This window comes from Ochotona curzoniae, unplaced genomic scaffold, assembly GCF_017591425.1.
Source record: "Ochotona curzoniae isolate NIBS_2020 unplaced genomic scaffold, NIBS_Ocur_1.0 contig_3819, whole genome shotgun sequence".
Lineage (NCBI taxonomy): Eukaryota > Metazoa > Chordata > Mammalia > Lagomorpha > Ochotonidae > Ochotona > Ochotona curzoniae.
In genome coordinates this window covers 58,798,034-58,815,236 of record NW_024466004.1, presented here as the reverse complement: position 1 = coordinate 58,815,236, position 17,203 = coordinate 58,798,034, and the positions used below count along the sequence as shown (strand labels likewise).

General features: G+C 48.5%; 1 protein-coding gene across 1 annotated transcript in view; it reads left to right on the top strand.

The window, feature by feature from the left end:
• Positions 1–16,777, top strand: part of TRAF3IP2 (TRAF3 interacting protein 2) — a 49,912-nt gene extending 33,135 nt beyond the window's left edge. The window contains exons 5-10 of the mRNA XM_040983903.1: positions 3,582–3,730; positions 5,985–6,073; positions 8,655–8,723; positions 9,758–9,874; positions 13,422–13,496; positions 16,246–16,777. Coding sequence (XP_040839837.1) covers positions 3,582–3,730; positions 5,985–6,073; positions 8,655–8,723; positions 9,758–9,874; positions 13,422–13,496; positions 16,246–16,392 — 646 coding nt within the window. The 3' untranslated portion in view covers positions 16,393–16,777. The remainder of the gene's footprint in view (positions 1–3,581; positions 3,731–5,984; positions 6,074–8,654; positions 8,724–9,757; positions 9,875–13,421; positions 13,497–16,245) is intronic.
• Positions 16,778–17,203: the final 426 nt, after the last annotated feature.

The following is a 17,203-nucleotide window of genomic DNA, read 5'->3' as shown; positions in this document are numbered from 1 at the left end:
TGCCTAACATTGTATGAATGCCATTTGTCATTGCTATTACACAATATCTGAAGCTACATACATTGTAAAGACAAGATGTTTACAAGATGACTACATAAAGTTTGCGGGGAGTGGGCATTTAGTTTAGAGAGTTAAGATCCAGGTATCCTACATTAGAATCCCTAGGTTCAATAGCTGTCTGTGGCTCCTACTTTCTTTCATGTTCCTACCTCAATAGGCCCTGAGAGGCAGCAGAGATGGCTCAAATAATTCAGTTCCTGCCACCACTTGGGAGACCTGGACTGCCTTTCCTGGGTCCCTGCTCTCCTAGCTGGCTGGTGTGGACATTTCAGGAATGACCCAGCAGATGGGAGCTCTCTTTGCCTCTTTCCCACTCCTATGCATTCTTAAAAATAAGACTATAAATAAATAAATAAAACGAAAAGTAGCTGATTTGATTGGACATCTTTCTAAAGAAAAATTTTATAGAAAATGGCACGAAAAAATTATTATAGTGCAAACAATTTTTGAAATCTATGCATGCCCGTATATGGCTCACAGTTTGGAGGACTAGAGGGTTCAGATCCAGTAACTACATTCATTCAGCCTGTGTTGAGCTTCCCTTGACTGTGTCACATCTTGGTAGATGCCTCCCGCATGATGCAGGCTTATGCAAGAGGGAGAGAGCTCCTGGCAAGACAGGAGGCAAGAATGGGAGACCAGGAGGGGCCAGGTTGGCTGTTTCACTTCCACCCTCTCCAGTCCTTCCTCCCCTGGGCAGTGTCTTCAGTGACAAAATTCCTTCCCAGGAGGTCATGTCTCTTAAAATTCCACACCACCTCAGAACACCCACCACCCTGAGCACCAGGCTCCCAACACAGGAACTCCTGGGGGGCACACTCAAACCATAGCACCTCTTAGTCATTTTTCTCTTTGTTTGCTCTTTTGAGTCTTTTCTTTTGGTTGATGGATTTAAAGCATACTGGGAGAAGTCATGCAAATAGAGCTTCCTCGTGGATGACGATGTTGGAAAGGAGATGAAAACATTTGTACTTGCTCAGGCACAACTTTTATACAGCACTCAAAGTCAAGGACACTGTTTTATAGAATAGAATGAGATGTGGAGGTCTCAGTAAAGTGACATTTTTTTCTGAGGGACAGAAATTGGTCATTAGCTCAAAAATGTTCATTGAAAAAATAAAGTCCCCATTACTAGCAATGGCGGATAAGGCATGTGCCTGATTTCACCATTACTGGATAGTGTGCAAAGGACAGATCTCACTTTCCCAAAACAAAAATACATGGAGTCTAAAATGTGGAATTACTCAAAGCCTGACTTTACAGCAGCATAAACATGCTTACAGAAAAAAGTCCCCAAGACCTCAGAAAACAAACAACATGTAAGCACCTTTAGGAAGTAAGTGTAGTGTCGACAGGGAAGGTAATAGTACTTTTTTGAAATAGTTTTAGATTTACGGAAGAATTGCAAAGACAGTACAGAGTAATTGGTTTTGTAACAACGAATTCAGCCTGCGGTGGTCTCTTGATTTTCTTCATCATTTTAGGATAATGGAAAATGGGTTCAGGTACAGAAGCGAGTTCTCCGCGTTCTGATCATTTCAAAGAAAATCTTGGTACAGGATGTTTACCCTGTCATTAATCTGTAGGATATTGTTTTTATATGATAGTTTTTGAATATGATCAAGGCATTAGCATTTCTCTATCAAATGAGACATCATCTTGACAACCACCAAGCAACTCTGGGCCTGAAAGAATTTAGTGCAAAAGAATCAGGTATGAATCTACATTAGACGAAAACATATTTTATAGGAGTTATTTTCTCCGTAATAATAAAAATAATCGCCATAAACATTCATATTTTGGAAATGTAGTATAGTTGAGGTTCTGTGTAATTTTATTTTATTTCCCATTACATAAGACTTTCACAATTTTTTATTATCCTTGTGGGTAAGAAATGTGAACGCAAAAGCAATAATCTACAAAAATGGGGCGTATGGATTTTATAATAAAAACTTTTGAAACTTATACCATGAAACAGTTTCAAGCAAATAGCAAACATCCGTGTTCTCACTACCTGGATTATTCATCACTTTTGGAGCGGCAGAAACAGACAAAGAGAGCATGCGCTCCCATTTGTGGATTCACGCTATGGATACTCAAAACTGCCAGATTAGGCCAGGCTGAAGCCAGGAACTGGGAACTGCATGCATGTCTCACATGTAAATGGCAGGAAGCCGGTTACCTAACCCATCACTGCTGCTTCACACAGTGTTCAGGAGCCCAAGATCCAATCAAGCAGTTTGACATGGGTTGTGGGTGTCTCCACCACTATGTCAGTTGCAATCCTGCACTACTTAGGTTTTTAAAATTTTAAAGTATAGTCACATACGTTTCAAAATTTTTAAAGATTTCTTTTTATTTGAAAGGCAGATTTGTAGAAAGAAGGAGAGGCAGAGAGCTCTTCCATCCACTGGTTCACTCCCCAAATGACTGCAACAGCTAGAATTAAGTCAATCAGAAGCCAAGAGCCATGAGTTTCTTTATTGTCTTCCACATGGGTTCAGGGTCCCAAGGACTTGAGCCATCCTCCGCTGCTTTCCCAAGCCACAAGAAGGGAGCTGGATGGGAAGTGGAGCAGCTGGGAATAGAACCCGTGCCCATATAGGATGCTGGAGCTACAAGCAGAGGATCGGCCTGTTGAGCCACTGTGCGAACCCCCTAGTTCAGATTTTTTTTAAGGGAATAAAGCATTACAGATACGGTCTCACTGCAAGAGAAAACAGGATCAAACAACTTCTGCTGTGTTCAGCAGGTGTTAATACGGGCCAGTGAATGCCTACAGAGAAGCCAGTTAGTTGGACTCCCAGGAATGATCCTGGAGCAACACAATAGACCAGGACTCTTCTCCTCCCAGCAACTCTACCAGCCAGGAAGGTCACCCCCTCTCTGGTGCAGGAGGAAGGTGGATGATTGAGAAAGCCAACACTCTGGCAGCCTTGGCAATGTCTGGACATGTTCTGTGCCCAACAGATCTGCCCTGGAAAAAGTGGGTGCCCATGCCCTGCCCTGCATGTCCATAACCTCAGGAAGCCACACAAAAGGGGCAGGAGCATGCTCTCCATCCCCTCTGATACATAATGAAATGTTATCCATCATGAGATGAAAGTTAATGTCCTTTTTTTATCTGAATGACCCAACTATTGTGTCCTCCCAGCCCTGCCCAACATCATACTACTGTTGTGTTTGTGATCTTGTCTGCCCTGGGCATGAGACTTATTTGCCTAATTACAACCCTTGAATGGAGAAATCAGATCTGCATCCACACCCCAAACCCACCTACCCCCTCCTCCATCCCAGCTCAGGACTTCACATGTGGCAGCCAGCTGAATCTGATTGATGGCAGCTCCCTGGAGCGCCCCCTCTTTCCTTCTGTCTCGGTTGAGGAAAGAGAGAGGGAAGAGAGAGAGAGAGAGAGAGAGATACTTCCCGATAGCTTCCCATGGTTCTTAGAACCGTTCTGTCCCTCGGGGTTTGCTTCTGTGAAAGATGTGCATTTCCTGCCAATGTGTGTGTCTTCGCAGGGAGCAGCAGCCACACAGCCCGCCGCCCCACCGAGCTGGGCTTCCCCAGGAGGCTCCCCAGGCTCCCGCCCCAGCTGCGCTGCCTCGACCCCCCAGCAACTCTCCAGCCAGAGGCACTCTGAGGACAAGCAATTTGCCGGAAGAGTTGCGTAAGTTGTTTGGCGAGGCTGTTTTCTCCTTCTTGTCAGTCTGGAGTATGAGTGTTCACCCTTGACCTTAGAAAGGAAACGATTTTTTTTTTCCCTTCTTGCTTGAACAGTAGCCCGCATTTTTGTAGGAATGTGTTCAGCGATTCCGACACTTCCAGAACAGCTCACAAACTGCTTAGCCCTAGATTTTCTTAAAGCGCATATTCTGACAGCAAATAACGCCAACGCTCTCCCTCTCTGCTAAGTGGCGCTTTCCAGGGGACTTGTCCCTGGGGAAATTGATGGGCTGTCAGTGTGGTATAGGACAGGGCCCTGGTGTCTCATCGTAAATTAGCGGCGGCCATCAAGAACGAGGTCATTTCCTGTAGGAATGAGCAATCTTGTTTGGAAAAAAAAAAGTCCTCACAGTCTCCATATTGCTTCACAACCACAAGCAAATGAAGCCTTTTATTTAAAGAAACATTCAGCTGTGTCAGGTGATGATTTTTCTTTTCCATGCTTTACTGCCAGAACCAGAAATGTTGAAATATCACCAAAATGTTCTCCTATTAACGTCAGTCAGGATTGTCGGTTCCAGAAATCTTAAGGAAACAGCCACTACTTGAGGAACTATTATCAGTTGTGCTTGCGAAAGTAGCTCAGCTGGGTGTTTTGTTTTGCTTCGTTTAACATGTATGTGTTTGAAAGGCACAGGTACAGAGATAGTGGGGGAGAGATCACTACCCTGGGTCAGTGACCACAACAGCTGGAGCTAGGTCAGGCAGAAGTCAGGCATCTAGGATCCCCTCTAGGTCTCCAGTGGCATGGACACTTGGGCCGTCATCTGTTGCTTTCCCAGGCACATTAGCAGGGAGCCAGATCAGAAGTAAAGGAAGTTAGGACTCAAACCTATGGCCAATGCCAGCATCACGGGCAGCAGCTTAACATACTGTGGCAGCTCAAGTGCTTCAAATGAGCTCTCCCCAAATCTGGAAGGCTCATCACACCAAACCAAACTTGAGATGAAGCCCTTTGCCACTGTCAACTCCTTTTGGGGAATCTGTAATCTGTAGTCCCATAAATTGCTAAAAGAACTAGTTTCTATGGCAATGAATTATTGCTGTTTTCATTTTTTTAAAAGTGTGCTGTCCAAGCATCTTAAAATCTTACATGTTTTCATTTTGAGCACTTCTGGAAAGCAGGTGCTGCCCCGGAAAGGATACAGCCCTGCTGTCTGTCCACAGATCAGATGTCTAAAATCATGTGGGTGGAAACTGGGCGAACATTGGATAGAATAAGAAAGAGTCCTGCACAATCACACTCCTTCCTGCTTCAATGAGCTAATGTGATTATTGGGTGCACCCCTGTGTTTGAGCCAATTCACTGATGTTCAGATGAATATACATGGGCTCACATTTGTTTTTCTCCAGCCCCCTTTTCTCCCCTCTATGCCCCAGGGGAGTCCTGAGAGATAACCCACTGGCCCACACACCCAGAGAATTCTTCCCCCCAGGTTACATGAACTTCTCTAGGGAAATCTGGCAGTCCTGCCGGTCAAGCCTATCCCAACGGTGCTGCCCACTGCTCTGACCTGGCCTGGGACCAGGTGACGGAGCAATGTGATTGTGGACAGCCCCAGGGGTGGATGGGGGCACAGCTCTCCTTCAAGCACTGACTGAGCTGAGCTGAACCTCAGTCACCCCAAGCCTCCTGGCCTTTCTCCCCAAGTGAGGGGGTGGGGAGGGCTGTTCTCGACTGGAGAGAGAGTTCAAGGTAGCCAGAGGACAACACTGGGAGATCAAAAGGACACAGCCTGGGTGGCCCCTAGCAAGTGTCAGCTTCCTGGCTTTGCTGTGAGAGCACTCCTTGGGCAGCACGCCAAGTGTCTCTAAGAAACCAGAGGCAGCTTGTGCTCAGAGACCAGTTCTGAGCCACAGCTGTTTTTTTGTTGTTGTTGTTGTTTGGGTTTTTTTTTTTTTTTTTTTTTGACTGATGCCCCTTATGGTCTCTCTGAAGGCCTGATCAACCTTGACCTGCCCGGGCTTGCCAGATCCCTTTTTTGTCCCACTGGTTTCCATTGACCCTGAACAGTCTGCAGAGTTCTCCTCCAGATGAATCAGGCTACCAAGGCAGCAAGCACAAAACCCCAAGGCCACCCTCACTCCAGAGATTCCTGTATCACTCTAGAAGAGCTGAAGACCTTAAGCAGAGCTCAGAAGTAGTTAGGCTAGAATGCTCTGACTGGTTTCTAATCTATGTGGACCATCTCTCTTAGGGAAAGTCTTTATCACTTATTCGATGGACACAGCGATGGAGGTGGTGAAATTCGTGAACTTTCTGTTGGGCAATGGCTTCCAAACTGCAGTAAGTATTTTCTGCAAAGAGAAAATCCAACATGGAAAAGTGAGTACAATGCAACATGCAAGAACTACAGATAGCTGTTGATATTATAAATGATCTTAATGGATTTCTTTGGCTAGAGACCCTATCTCTATGGCTTTTAGTCATTTGCTAGATTATAAACCATCCAGTGCCTCCAGCACTTTCTTCTCCCTGCGCTAAACATGCCTGAGAACCTCTGAACCAACAAGTGCAGTGCCCATGGTGACCACACGAGCAGCCGGCCTGCACTCTTGCTGGACTTTGGCCCTTGGCCTGTTTTTTGATTCCTTTATCTATTTGAAAGTCAAAGTTAGAAAGAGACAAAGAGATTTTTCCATCTGCTGATTCATCACCTGCTAGATGAGTAAAACATCCAGAGCTGGGCCAGGAGCCAGGAGCTTCATCCAGGTCCCAAATGGATGGCAGGGACCCAAGCACTTGGGTGGCCTTCAACCACGTTTTTCTTTAAAGATTTTATTTTATTTTATTTTACTTTATTTTATTTTAAAGGCAAATATACAATGAAAAAGATTTCCCATCTGCTGATTCACTCCCCAAGTGACTGCAACAGCAAGAGCTAAGCTGATCCAAAGCCAGGAACCTCCTCTAGGTCTCCCATGTGGGTGTAGGGTCCCGAGGCTTTGGGCTATCCTCTACTGCTCTCCCAGGCCACAAACAGGGAACTTGATGGAAAGTGGAGCAGCCGGGACACAAACTGGCACCCATATGGGATCTCGGCACTTGTAAGATAAAGAAGTAGCCACTAGGCTATCACGCTGGGCCCCTTCTGCCACTTTTCCTAGGTCATCAGCAGGGAGCAAGATGGAAAGTGGAGCAGCCGGGACAAAGAACCAGTGCCCATATGGGATGTTGGCATTGCAAGTGGCAGCTGTACTTGCTGCACTACAAAAGCAGCTCCTGCCTTTGCCTTTTCTTGCCACCTGTGCCCCGTCTGCTCATGCCTCCTGAGATGCAGGAAGCTGCAGGTTTCACCACAGGCACCTGTGCATTTAACAAGAGTCTTTTCTTCTTCACAGGATTATGTAAAGTAATATCCAAGCAGCCTGGGTACCTCTGGTGTCCTACACACACACACCTGCATGCCCCACAGATACTTCCAGAAAGGAAGCAACAGGCCAGGTTTTCAGCCGGTCTGGTCTAGATCAAGGGGAGGCCACTTTAACCCAGCCCTGAAGAAACTGCAACAAGCCTTTTCTCCTCCCATCCCCCTACAGCTCCTAGAAACAGCACAGCTCACAGCGTTGCAAGTTTTTTTAGGATAAGTCAAATACTTCAGGACACTTCTCAGAGGACTGGCTTTTCTCAAATAATGACATCACTTCTTTGCCTTCTACCAGGCCTCTTCTGGGTATTCAGTGTCAGGGAGAGTAAGTGGAAACACCTGAGCAACTTACCTATGGCTAGAAATGTTGGAGGATAAAGAGGAATATTTTGCCAACGAAATGTCCATTTTTAATGTTACCCTAGCATTGTTTAGGTGGATTTTTTTTTAATTTGAAGCAATCTTTATTGTTCACCACTTTTTACAAGGTTTACTTGTATATGCAAGAGGCATAATTACAAGAGGGAGAGAGAACTTTCCAAATGTTCACACCAGCTGGGGCCAGACCAGGCTGAAGTCAGGAGCTTGGAACCCCATCCAGGACTCCCAGGTGGGTGGCAGGGGCTTGGCTGTCTGGGCCATCTTCTGCTTTCCCAGGCACGTGAGCAGAGAACTGGATTAGAAGTGAAGCAGTCGGGACTTAAGCTAGTGCCCATATGGAATGCCATTGTTGCAGGTGGCAGCCCAACACAGTATACCATAATGCCAGCCCCTCCTCTTTAATAAATGTTTCTAAATGGTAGTATCTGAAAGCCTTAAAAAAAAAAAAAAAAAACAAAGATGCAATTTATACAATCCAACCTCCTGGCTACAGATATGGACTGATATTTCACTTTCTCATTTCTGCACACAGAAAGCTCTATGGTAGCCATGACATAAAATCAAATAAGATATAAGGCCAAGCTTTCCGTAAAGAATTCACTTTTCATCATTTTCCAAAGAAGCAAAACTGACTCCCCTATCCCCCCACAGAGGCAGGTGCAGAGAGAGCCCAGGCTTTATTTACCTTACCAGTCAAGGGCTGTTTGGCAGAACTCAAATCTGTCCTTGCCCCACCTCACTCTGAAGCTGCCACACATCCATTTGAGCTTTCCAGAAGTGTGTAAATGCCTTTTGAATTTTCAAACCAAAAATACCCATCTGGCATTTGAGGTGTGTGGCTGGCTTACATCCAATGTGGCAGTGGTGTCCTGTGTCCTTCCAATTTTTAAAAGCCATTATGATGGAGCTCCAGAGATCATTTTTGTACCACTACATCGTAATGATTACTAATCACAATGTTGAAATTGGCACTCTTTGAAGAAAATTTTGTTTGTTGATTTACTTTTGTGCTTCCCCTTGCACAGATACCAACCTACCCCCACCCCTATCCCCAGCTGACTGTGGGTCTGGAATGCCCAGGTCTCACCGAAGGCCACCTGCCACTTCTTTGCCTTGCAGATCGACATATTTGAGGACCGAATTCGAGGCATCGATATCATCAAATGGATGGAGCGTTACCTTAGGGATGTAAGTACATTCTTAAACACTGAGGCTTCTTTTCTGGTGAGAAACCCAGTGGCTTGTGAAGTGATTTTTTTTTTTTTTATGAAAGAAGTGCTGGCAGGCCCCATCCCCCTTCCCTACCCCACCCCCACCCCTGGGTCTAAATTCACTGGGGCCTGCTCTCACTGGAAGCTGAGCCCAGACATGGAAAGGAAGGATGGGGTCGCCCTCCCAGACAGGCACAGGCAGGAAATTACAGCCAAACCAGACACAGGTGGTTGATAACCATCGGAACAAACCACTTTTTTTTTTTTTACCAGATTAGGAAAGGAGGAAATGAAGGCAGGAGTGGGCTGAGGCAGCAGAACTGCAGAAATCTGCTTCAAGCCATCCCCATGTGTCCTGTAGGATGAGGCCAGAGAGCCATCCCAGTTGGTGGTCTGGCTCCCAGGACACCCCCTCTTGGCCGGGGATTTGTTTTCCATGAACAGAATCCCTGCTGGCCACTGGGCTGCTTTGTGCTGAAACAGGATAGAAATTGATCAGGGCCAGGCACTGGTGTCTCAGCCCACCGGGCTGCAGCAGCAGCAGCAGCTGCAGCTCCTCCTTTTGTCTGCAGCCAGATGTTTGCTTTGTGCCTCAGGGTCGCTAGTGCCCACGTGGGCTGGGGGTGGCAGCTCTGGAGCCAGCTGTGGGCAGACAGGGTGACAGGGGCTGCTTCTCAAGGGTGCAGACTCACTTTCATGATTCTGGCTCTCATGAGCCTATGGGTTCGAGAAGCTGGTGGAAAATGTGCCAGACACATCTGTGGCCCTGCATAGTGGAGGGCGGACAGAGAGGGCAGAGGGGGAAAAGCAGAACAGAGTATGGCCTAAGAGGCTGCGTGCCTGTCACTCTGCATGCAGAGAGTGCCTGGCCCCTCCATCTGTGAAGGCGTCCGTGAGCACTTGCAGCACTGCTGGCCACTGTCCAGCCTGCCTTCGCCAAATGGACCACACTTTCCGCTTCCATAAACATGCTTTCCACCCACTCCTCCCACCCCCACTTCTCATTAACAGAAGACAGTGATGATAATCGTGGCAATCAGCCCCAAATACAAACAGGATGTGGAAGGCGCCGAATCGCAGCTGGACGAGGATGAGCACGGCTTACATACTAAGTACATCCATCGCATGGTGAGTGGGGAGGGGACACAGCATCCGCTGTCCCCAGGACCTGGGCACTTGGCACACTCTCCCAATGCAAGCCCACCCTTTGCCAGAGATGGACTGGAGGTGACATGATGCCTGGGGAGGGACTCCAGCCGCCTCCCTTGGCAGCTGCATGTGTGAGACATGGACCTAGCTCTGTCCACCTGTGGGACCAATGTGTGTGTGAGTCCCTATACCGGTATGGCGCAATGCTCTCATCCATCACAAGAGGAGACAGGTCTGGGACAGCTAAGGATCCTAGAGGCTGGAAAATGGTTACTCGCTGGCTTGGTTGTTGGCTAATCAAGGTAAAGTCCCAGGAGGGTGGACAACGGGGCCAGGAGGAGAGGGAACACTCATGTGGCCATATCCCACTCTGTCTGCCTGCCTTCTCCAAGAGAAGGATACAGGCTACAGCACCAGACGGACTGGGCTCAAATTTGGCATCCTTCTTTAACAGGCTCATGTGGCTGTGTCCAGCTGCTTATGTCTCTCAGTGTCCCCCTCCACACACACACACACACATACTGAAGATGGGTCACTGACACAGTGCTCTTGCCAAAAGTAAGTGGAATAACATCTGTGAATCATCGAGTGCATAGTGACCCGGGGCACTAAGGGAGAACAGGAGATGGGTGCAGGGAACAGAAGTGGTCTGGATGGAGTAGGTGGCCCAGAGGCTCTATTTCTTTGTCCACCAAGCACAGACCACACATTCAAGCCCACAACCAACCTATAGCAACATGGAAGCAGAGTGTCTAGGTTTGGGGCTCAGGGAAGCAGAAGAAGAGAAGTTCCTCCTATCCCAGCCTCACAGATGTCACTTTGGAAGCAAACAGGTCCTGGCTGCTCTCTGGTCCATATCTGTTTGGTCCATATGTACATGGATGGCATCAGTGCGCCTGCTGCCCTGTCCACTGAGCTCTGCCTATCCCAGGTCCCAACAGCTGGTGCACGGGAAGTGCTTCAGGTCCCTGTCAGTGCTCACACAGCTGCCTGGCTCTGCTGCTGTACCCCCACACCCAGGCAGCAGCCTGACTCTGCCAGCCAAGCGTGTATTGTCTTCCAGCTCATCATGATCTTGGATCATGATGTCTTAGGGCTTTCCTCATCCCCAGAAGGAGGGGAAGCACCTGCCTGCCCAGCTGGCTGGCTTACTGGTCCCCCTCCAGGCCACACACAGGACCCTGGGACATTAAGAGCATGGCTGTGACAGAGGGTGTACAGATAAATAGCCCTGAGTTACTGCATCATAAAACAAACTGCTCCATAGAGAGCCAGTTGTCTGGAAGAATCTCTACTGACCACACTGCACCTAGCTGCTTATTTACTCTCTGCCTACCCACTGCAATGCTGTTTGAGAAGACAAGCACAGTCTCATCAAAGTGCCTCTCCAAAACAAACATAAAATCCAGATCTGAGGGTGATTGTCCTAGTGGCTGAGACACATGTAATCCTTATCAGAGTGCCTGAGCCAGTCCCTGAACAGATGGGGCAGGCCAGTGAACAAACCCAACTGACCAGTACACAGTGGCCTAAAGGTGAGAACCAAAACCTAGTTGACTGTGGACTCACAAACTCTTCCTGTACTAGGATGGGTTTGCTGTCTGCTGCTGCAGTAGCATCAGTGGTTTGGGTGCCACAATCCTGGGATTGCTGAAAAACATGCTTTCAGCGCTGTCTTCTGATTTTCGAAGGGAGGTGAATCTGAGAAGCCTTATAGAGGATCTCTGTGTGTCATAAGTGTGTGTGTGTGTGTGTGTGTGTGTGTGTGTGTGTGTGTGTGTGTGTGTGTGGAGGTGCGGCTGTGTGTGTTTATGAGGCATTTCCGTGGTGATTTCAATAAGCAGTCATCCTTTCGGACGGCCATGGCGGCGGGTGGTGATGGACGCGTGGTCCCCTGCTCTCCAGCCGCGCCGACCCGGCCAGGAGCGTTCGCTGCGCCCCCGGGACGCTATGGAGTCCGGTGTCCAAGCGGAAGCCGGCCGCGCTCCTAGGCGTCCCCCTCGGGTGAGGACCTGACCTGTGTACCCCGCGACTGCAGGAGGGCAGGTGGCCCGGTGGAGGAGTGCGCGGCCCCTGGTTTCTCAGCCTGAGGAGACCCCAGGGGGCAGCCAGCTCCCAGCCACAGCCGCATGAAGGACCAGCCCACAATGGGGCTATGGTGGACACCGCTTGTCACCAAGGCGTGGCAGAAATGGAATAAATTAACGATAGTAGATTGTGAAAAAAAAAAAAAAAAGCAGTCATCACCACTGTGCTTTTCTTCTGTTTTTGTTCCCATGTATGATGAAGACTTCTGAGTTCTGAAACTCCATTGGGAGATAGAATCACTGAAAATGCACAGTTCCTCCTGTTGTCAGCATAGGGCTGAAAGCTTTGTGCTGGTCACAGGTTTTGGGAGATTCTCACACCCCTGAGATGGAAAATTCTGACTGTGGCAGAGTTCTTGGCAGCTAAGTCTTCTTGGGCTACCACAGTAGAAGAGGAGTGGGCAACCTAGAATCCTTGTACACTGTGTGATTCACAAGAAGCCTTGCCACCTCCCTGCCCTGCCTGCCCTGGGCGCTGGCTGCCATGGGTCACCAGCCAATCCCAGCTGCTACACTTGCTTCCCCAAAAACATCCTTCTCTTCTCTGCCCCACCCCCGCCCCATTTGCTCAGGTCTTGGCTTCTTTCCTTGGTGGAATGACCGTGCCCTTAAAACTGCCTTTCAAATCCCAGATGTAGACTCGATGGCCCCCATTTGGGCTCCCAAAACAGCTGTTGCTGCTGCTAACACCACCCCTGGCTAGTTATTTACTCTGCCTGCTCACTGCAATGCTGGCTTTGAGAGGATAACTACTGTCTCATCAAATTGCCTCTCCAAAATAATAATGATTATGATGATAAAATAGAAATCCAGATTTGAGGGTGTTCGGCCTGCTGGTAAACCTGTAGCAGAGTGTCTGAGTTTGATTCCTAGTACCAACTGCTGCCCATTCAGACCTAGGGAGCAACAAGGAATGGCTCAAGCAGTTGGGTCCCTGCCACGCCAGTGGGAGATTTACATCACGTTTCCTGGCTCTCAACTTCAGTTCCTACTCCAGTCCCAGTCATATGGGCATTTGGGGAATGAACCAACCTGTTCTGTTTCTGCCTCTTGAATTTTTTTTAATTCGTAACATTCACCCATTTCCATGGTACAAATGCTGTTATACTGGCCAATTTCAGGTTACCAACATGAAGCCCCTGAACACCAAATTGGAAAGAGATGCACACAGCTGGCCCCTGTGGGCCAATTCCAGCCAGCTCCAGCAAATCCTGGAGGGCATCCAAATCCTTCAAATCCAAAGGCTGGTGCAGAGGTGACCTTAGTAGACCATAAATGAGTGAATGGCAGAGACGAGGAAGGTGAAAGCCGGCTTAACAGAAACAAGTGACACCCAAATACAAAAATCAGAATGGAGATACTGTGTGGCCTGGTCAGGGAATGGGGAGCCGATGGTACCTGTCCTCAGTCCTGAAACCTTTGTATTTATCTGATTTCAGATGCAGATTGAGTTTATAAAACAAGGAAGCATGAATTTCAGATTCATCCCTGTGCTCTTCCCAAACGCTAAGAAGGTAAACACAAACAAGCCACAAATACATAATTCAGTCTTCGGTCTTCGTAAGTGGAAAATCTGCTGAACCCTTTGTAAAACCTGAGAGATAACAATGTTACTAGAAAGATCAACAGGTGTACCCTGTGGTTCAGCAACACAAAGCAGCAAAGTCTCAAACTGTTATCTGATGGCATCACACTGTCCTAATTGCTCCAGCGGCCACTGCACACAAAGAAGTAGTTTGTGTTTTAAACTCATGAAGAAAAGGAGACCATTCTTTTGATATGCCTTATCTCTTGGACACAAGTCAGGCTATGTGTATTTTTTGGCTGGCTGTTTCCTGAAGGCATTTGGCTACACACGGTTTGGTTCTCCCAGCCATAGCTGAAGGCATTAAGTCTCTGCAGTACCCAAAATGAACTTTACTGGGGTTCAGACAAAGGTTTTCACACCAGAAAACATGTGCGGGCAGGTTTGGAGAATGGGGGAGCAGAACCACAGGGGCCAAAGCTCTCAGCTGGGAAGTGGAAGTTGTGATGGAGTAAATATCTTGTGAAGCAGACCCCAGCGCCCTGAGCTAAGGCCCCCTCCTCCCTGGAGGACCCCTACGTGTCAGGGCTGCATTGAGACCTCTGTCCTGGATGAATGTGGGTCCAACCTACGTGAGTGGTTGCACAGCACAGCCTACACACCAGGACAACTTCCCCTCTCCCTTGCTCCCTTGCTTAGGGTCTCATTGCTCTCATCAGCCAAGGAGTCTTCTTCATGGTCTGCTGGCTCCACTCTGCCCTTGGACTCGCTGCTTTCTGCTCCAAAATGTTGAACAGCTCTTTCCAGCTTAAAAAGCTTGGTGCTGTTTTCCCCTGACTACAGGCTCACGTCCACCTTTCTGAGCATGACATGCGAGCACAGTCTTCTCTCGTAGCCCTCTGGGTACAGGAGCTTTATGTTGGGGCCATGCTGGGTTGCCCTCACACCCTCCATGTTGTTTCCTGCCTCAACATCTTTGCCCTTTCTCTTTCCTCTGCTTGCCAAATCTTCCTCTGACTTGCCTGCCTCGTGAACTCCCGCTGATTTTACCATCCCATCTCTCTGCCTCCCCGGAGCTTTCGTTCCCATTTAGGTACCAGGAGGTATTGTTGTCCCTCTCTCGAGAGCTCTTCGTTCTGGTACCTTGAGGTAGTGGCATGCTGTTGTGGGGGAGGTGAGCCTCTGGGGATAATTGTTGAGAATTACTGGAGCGTGGTGTTATAAAAAACAGACCAGCTTTCCCCTGGTTCCTCGACAGTTTGTAAATCCCCTCCAGGTGATCCTAATCGCCTTGCTCAGGACAGGCCTCCCGCACTTCCTGGCGTCAAGGTACATCATAGTCTAGAAAGTCCTCTCCTTACATTTTGCTTGCATCCTAACCTGTTTCTCACCCCCTGCTTGGCAGCTACTGTCTTTTTCACTTGGGGATCCTCAAGCATGGGGCCTAATTTGCAATTAGGTACTGCTTCTAAACTCTCTTTTCATCCCCGAAGGAGTTCATCTCAAAGCAAAAAAAAAAAAAAAAACAAGGGTAGGCCTTCAGTGGCCCACCAGGTCCTGTCTACTTCCACACCTCACCTGCCCAGTCTCACATACTCTGCTCCAGCCACTCGGGTCTCCTGGCATTAGAGTAGGCCCAGCACACTCCCAGCCACAGGGTATTTGCACTGATGCTTCTATCTGCCTGGACCAAGAACCACAAAGCTTATCTCCCCACACACTGTTTTTAGATCTTTGTCCGTTTTCCTAAGCACTCCCGATCTCTTCTATTTTTTGTGCTCACTTACTGTTGAATACACTATCTGTGCTACTTATTAGCTACATCTCAAATAGTTTTGGCTTTCTTTAGTTGAAAGGTAGAGAGGCAAACAGAGCCCCCATCTGCCTGTCCTGTCTCCAGATGTTTACAACCGCTGGGAGAAGGCCACGCTGAAGCTAGAAACTGTGACCTAATGCAAATCCCCCCTATGGGTGACAGTGAACTACCTGAACCATCTCACCTACGGCCTCCCGATGTGTGCCTTAGCAGGAAGGAAGAATTGGGAGCAGAGTAGGGCTCGAACCCCGGACCTTGGATACAGAATGTCAGCACCCCAAGTAATGTCCTACCCACTGTGCCAAACACCTGCCCCACCACTGATACTCAATCCCTAAGGGTGGCCTGAATCCACACACCCAACCCCCACCCCTCCATACACACATTCCCACCCCACTCCCTGCCACAGAATCACAAGCTTACAATTGCTGCCTTGCCTGGACACGGGTCTTCTGGTCTCCTCCCCCTGCAATCCCAACCTGGGGCTGGAGGAAAGGGGAATGAATCTGCTGAAGCCCACAGCCTTGGCAGACATACACTCCCCTCCCCAGCCTCAGGGGAATTTGCATCACTCTGCATGACCTCCATTCCACCTCTTTCATGTGAGGTGATGAAAAGCACGTTGAAATGCAACGGGCAGGTAGCCTAGGAGACTGGCAGAAAATGCTTGTGCACATGTGGTTTCCATAATGAGCACTATAGCTTGCACCTGAAGCCAAGAGCGCTTTCTACACTAAACCCTTCCAACAGCCAAAAACAGTGCAGGACCGGGGGAGGGGTGGATGAGGGGAAGAAGGGAATGGTTGTGTGGGAAACAGCCGTGGAGATGAGACCGAGGAGATGTGTGGGAGACGGGCCTGCGACCTGTAATCCAGGTTTTTCCTTTCTCTCATGTCCGCTTCTGTTTGCTGTCTGTCCACAGGAGCACGTACCTACCTGGCTTCAGAACACGCACGTCTACAGCTGGCCCAAGAATAAGAAGAACATCCTGCTGCGGCTGCTCCGAGAGGAGGAGTATGTGGCCCCTCCCCGAGGGCCTCTGCCTACCCTTCAAGTGGTGCCCTTGTGACTGACACTGTCCAGCCCCCGGGCCCTGCCAGGCTTGGGGCCCTGTTGTACCCCACCACCTTGGTAGGTGAGGCCAGTCGGTGGCAGGTGGCAGGTGGCAGGGGGCAGTGGAAGAGGCGCTGACGGCAGGCTGTTTCTCAGTCCTTCCATTAAGCACCTGCCTCCTGGCACCTGCACAGGCGGAGGCTGTGGCTGCTGAACTCTGTGCAGTGGCCAGTGTCTAACTGGTTCTTCCTCACAGTAAGGGATGTTGCCAAGCAGTGTAAACCACGAGCAGCACTTTCCTCCTATCTTTACAAGCTCCTCTTAGGAGTTAGCCAGATGCCTGTGTGTCCTCAGACCCAACTGAATCCTGAACAAATAAAACAATGTTTACTCTTTTCTGAGAGTGTGTTTCCCTTCTCTTCAAGGAAATAGATACCAACTAACTCTGCAATCAGGTGAGCCCTTGTTTCCTGCCACTCAACAAGGCTGCTTAGTGTACTATTAGATAAATGTGACAGGTGACTGAATCAAAACATGCAAGCCAGATGGTTAAATAACCCCTTTTCACATAACCATGAAAGTTATGTTTTTGTTTTTAATTTTAGGGAACATTTCCCACCTTCATTCCTTTGCCATGATTTCTGAGATTTTTGTTTGGGTTTGGTTTTTGGATTTTTCAGAGATTTGTTTATTTGAAAGGCAGAGTGACTGAGAGGGAAGGAAAGAGAGAGTATCTTCCATATGTTGGTTCACTCAGCAAATGCCCACAGTGCCTGAGGTTGGGCCAGTTAGAAGCCAGAAGCATAGAAATCCATCTGAGTGTTCCA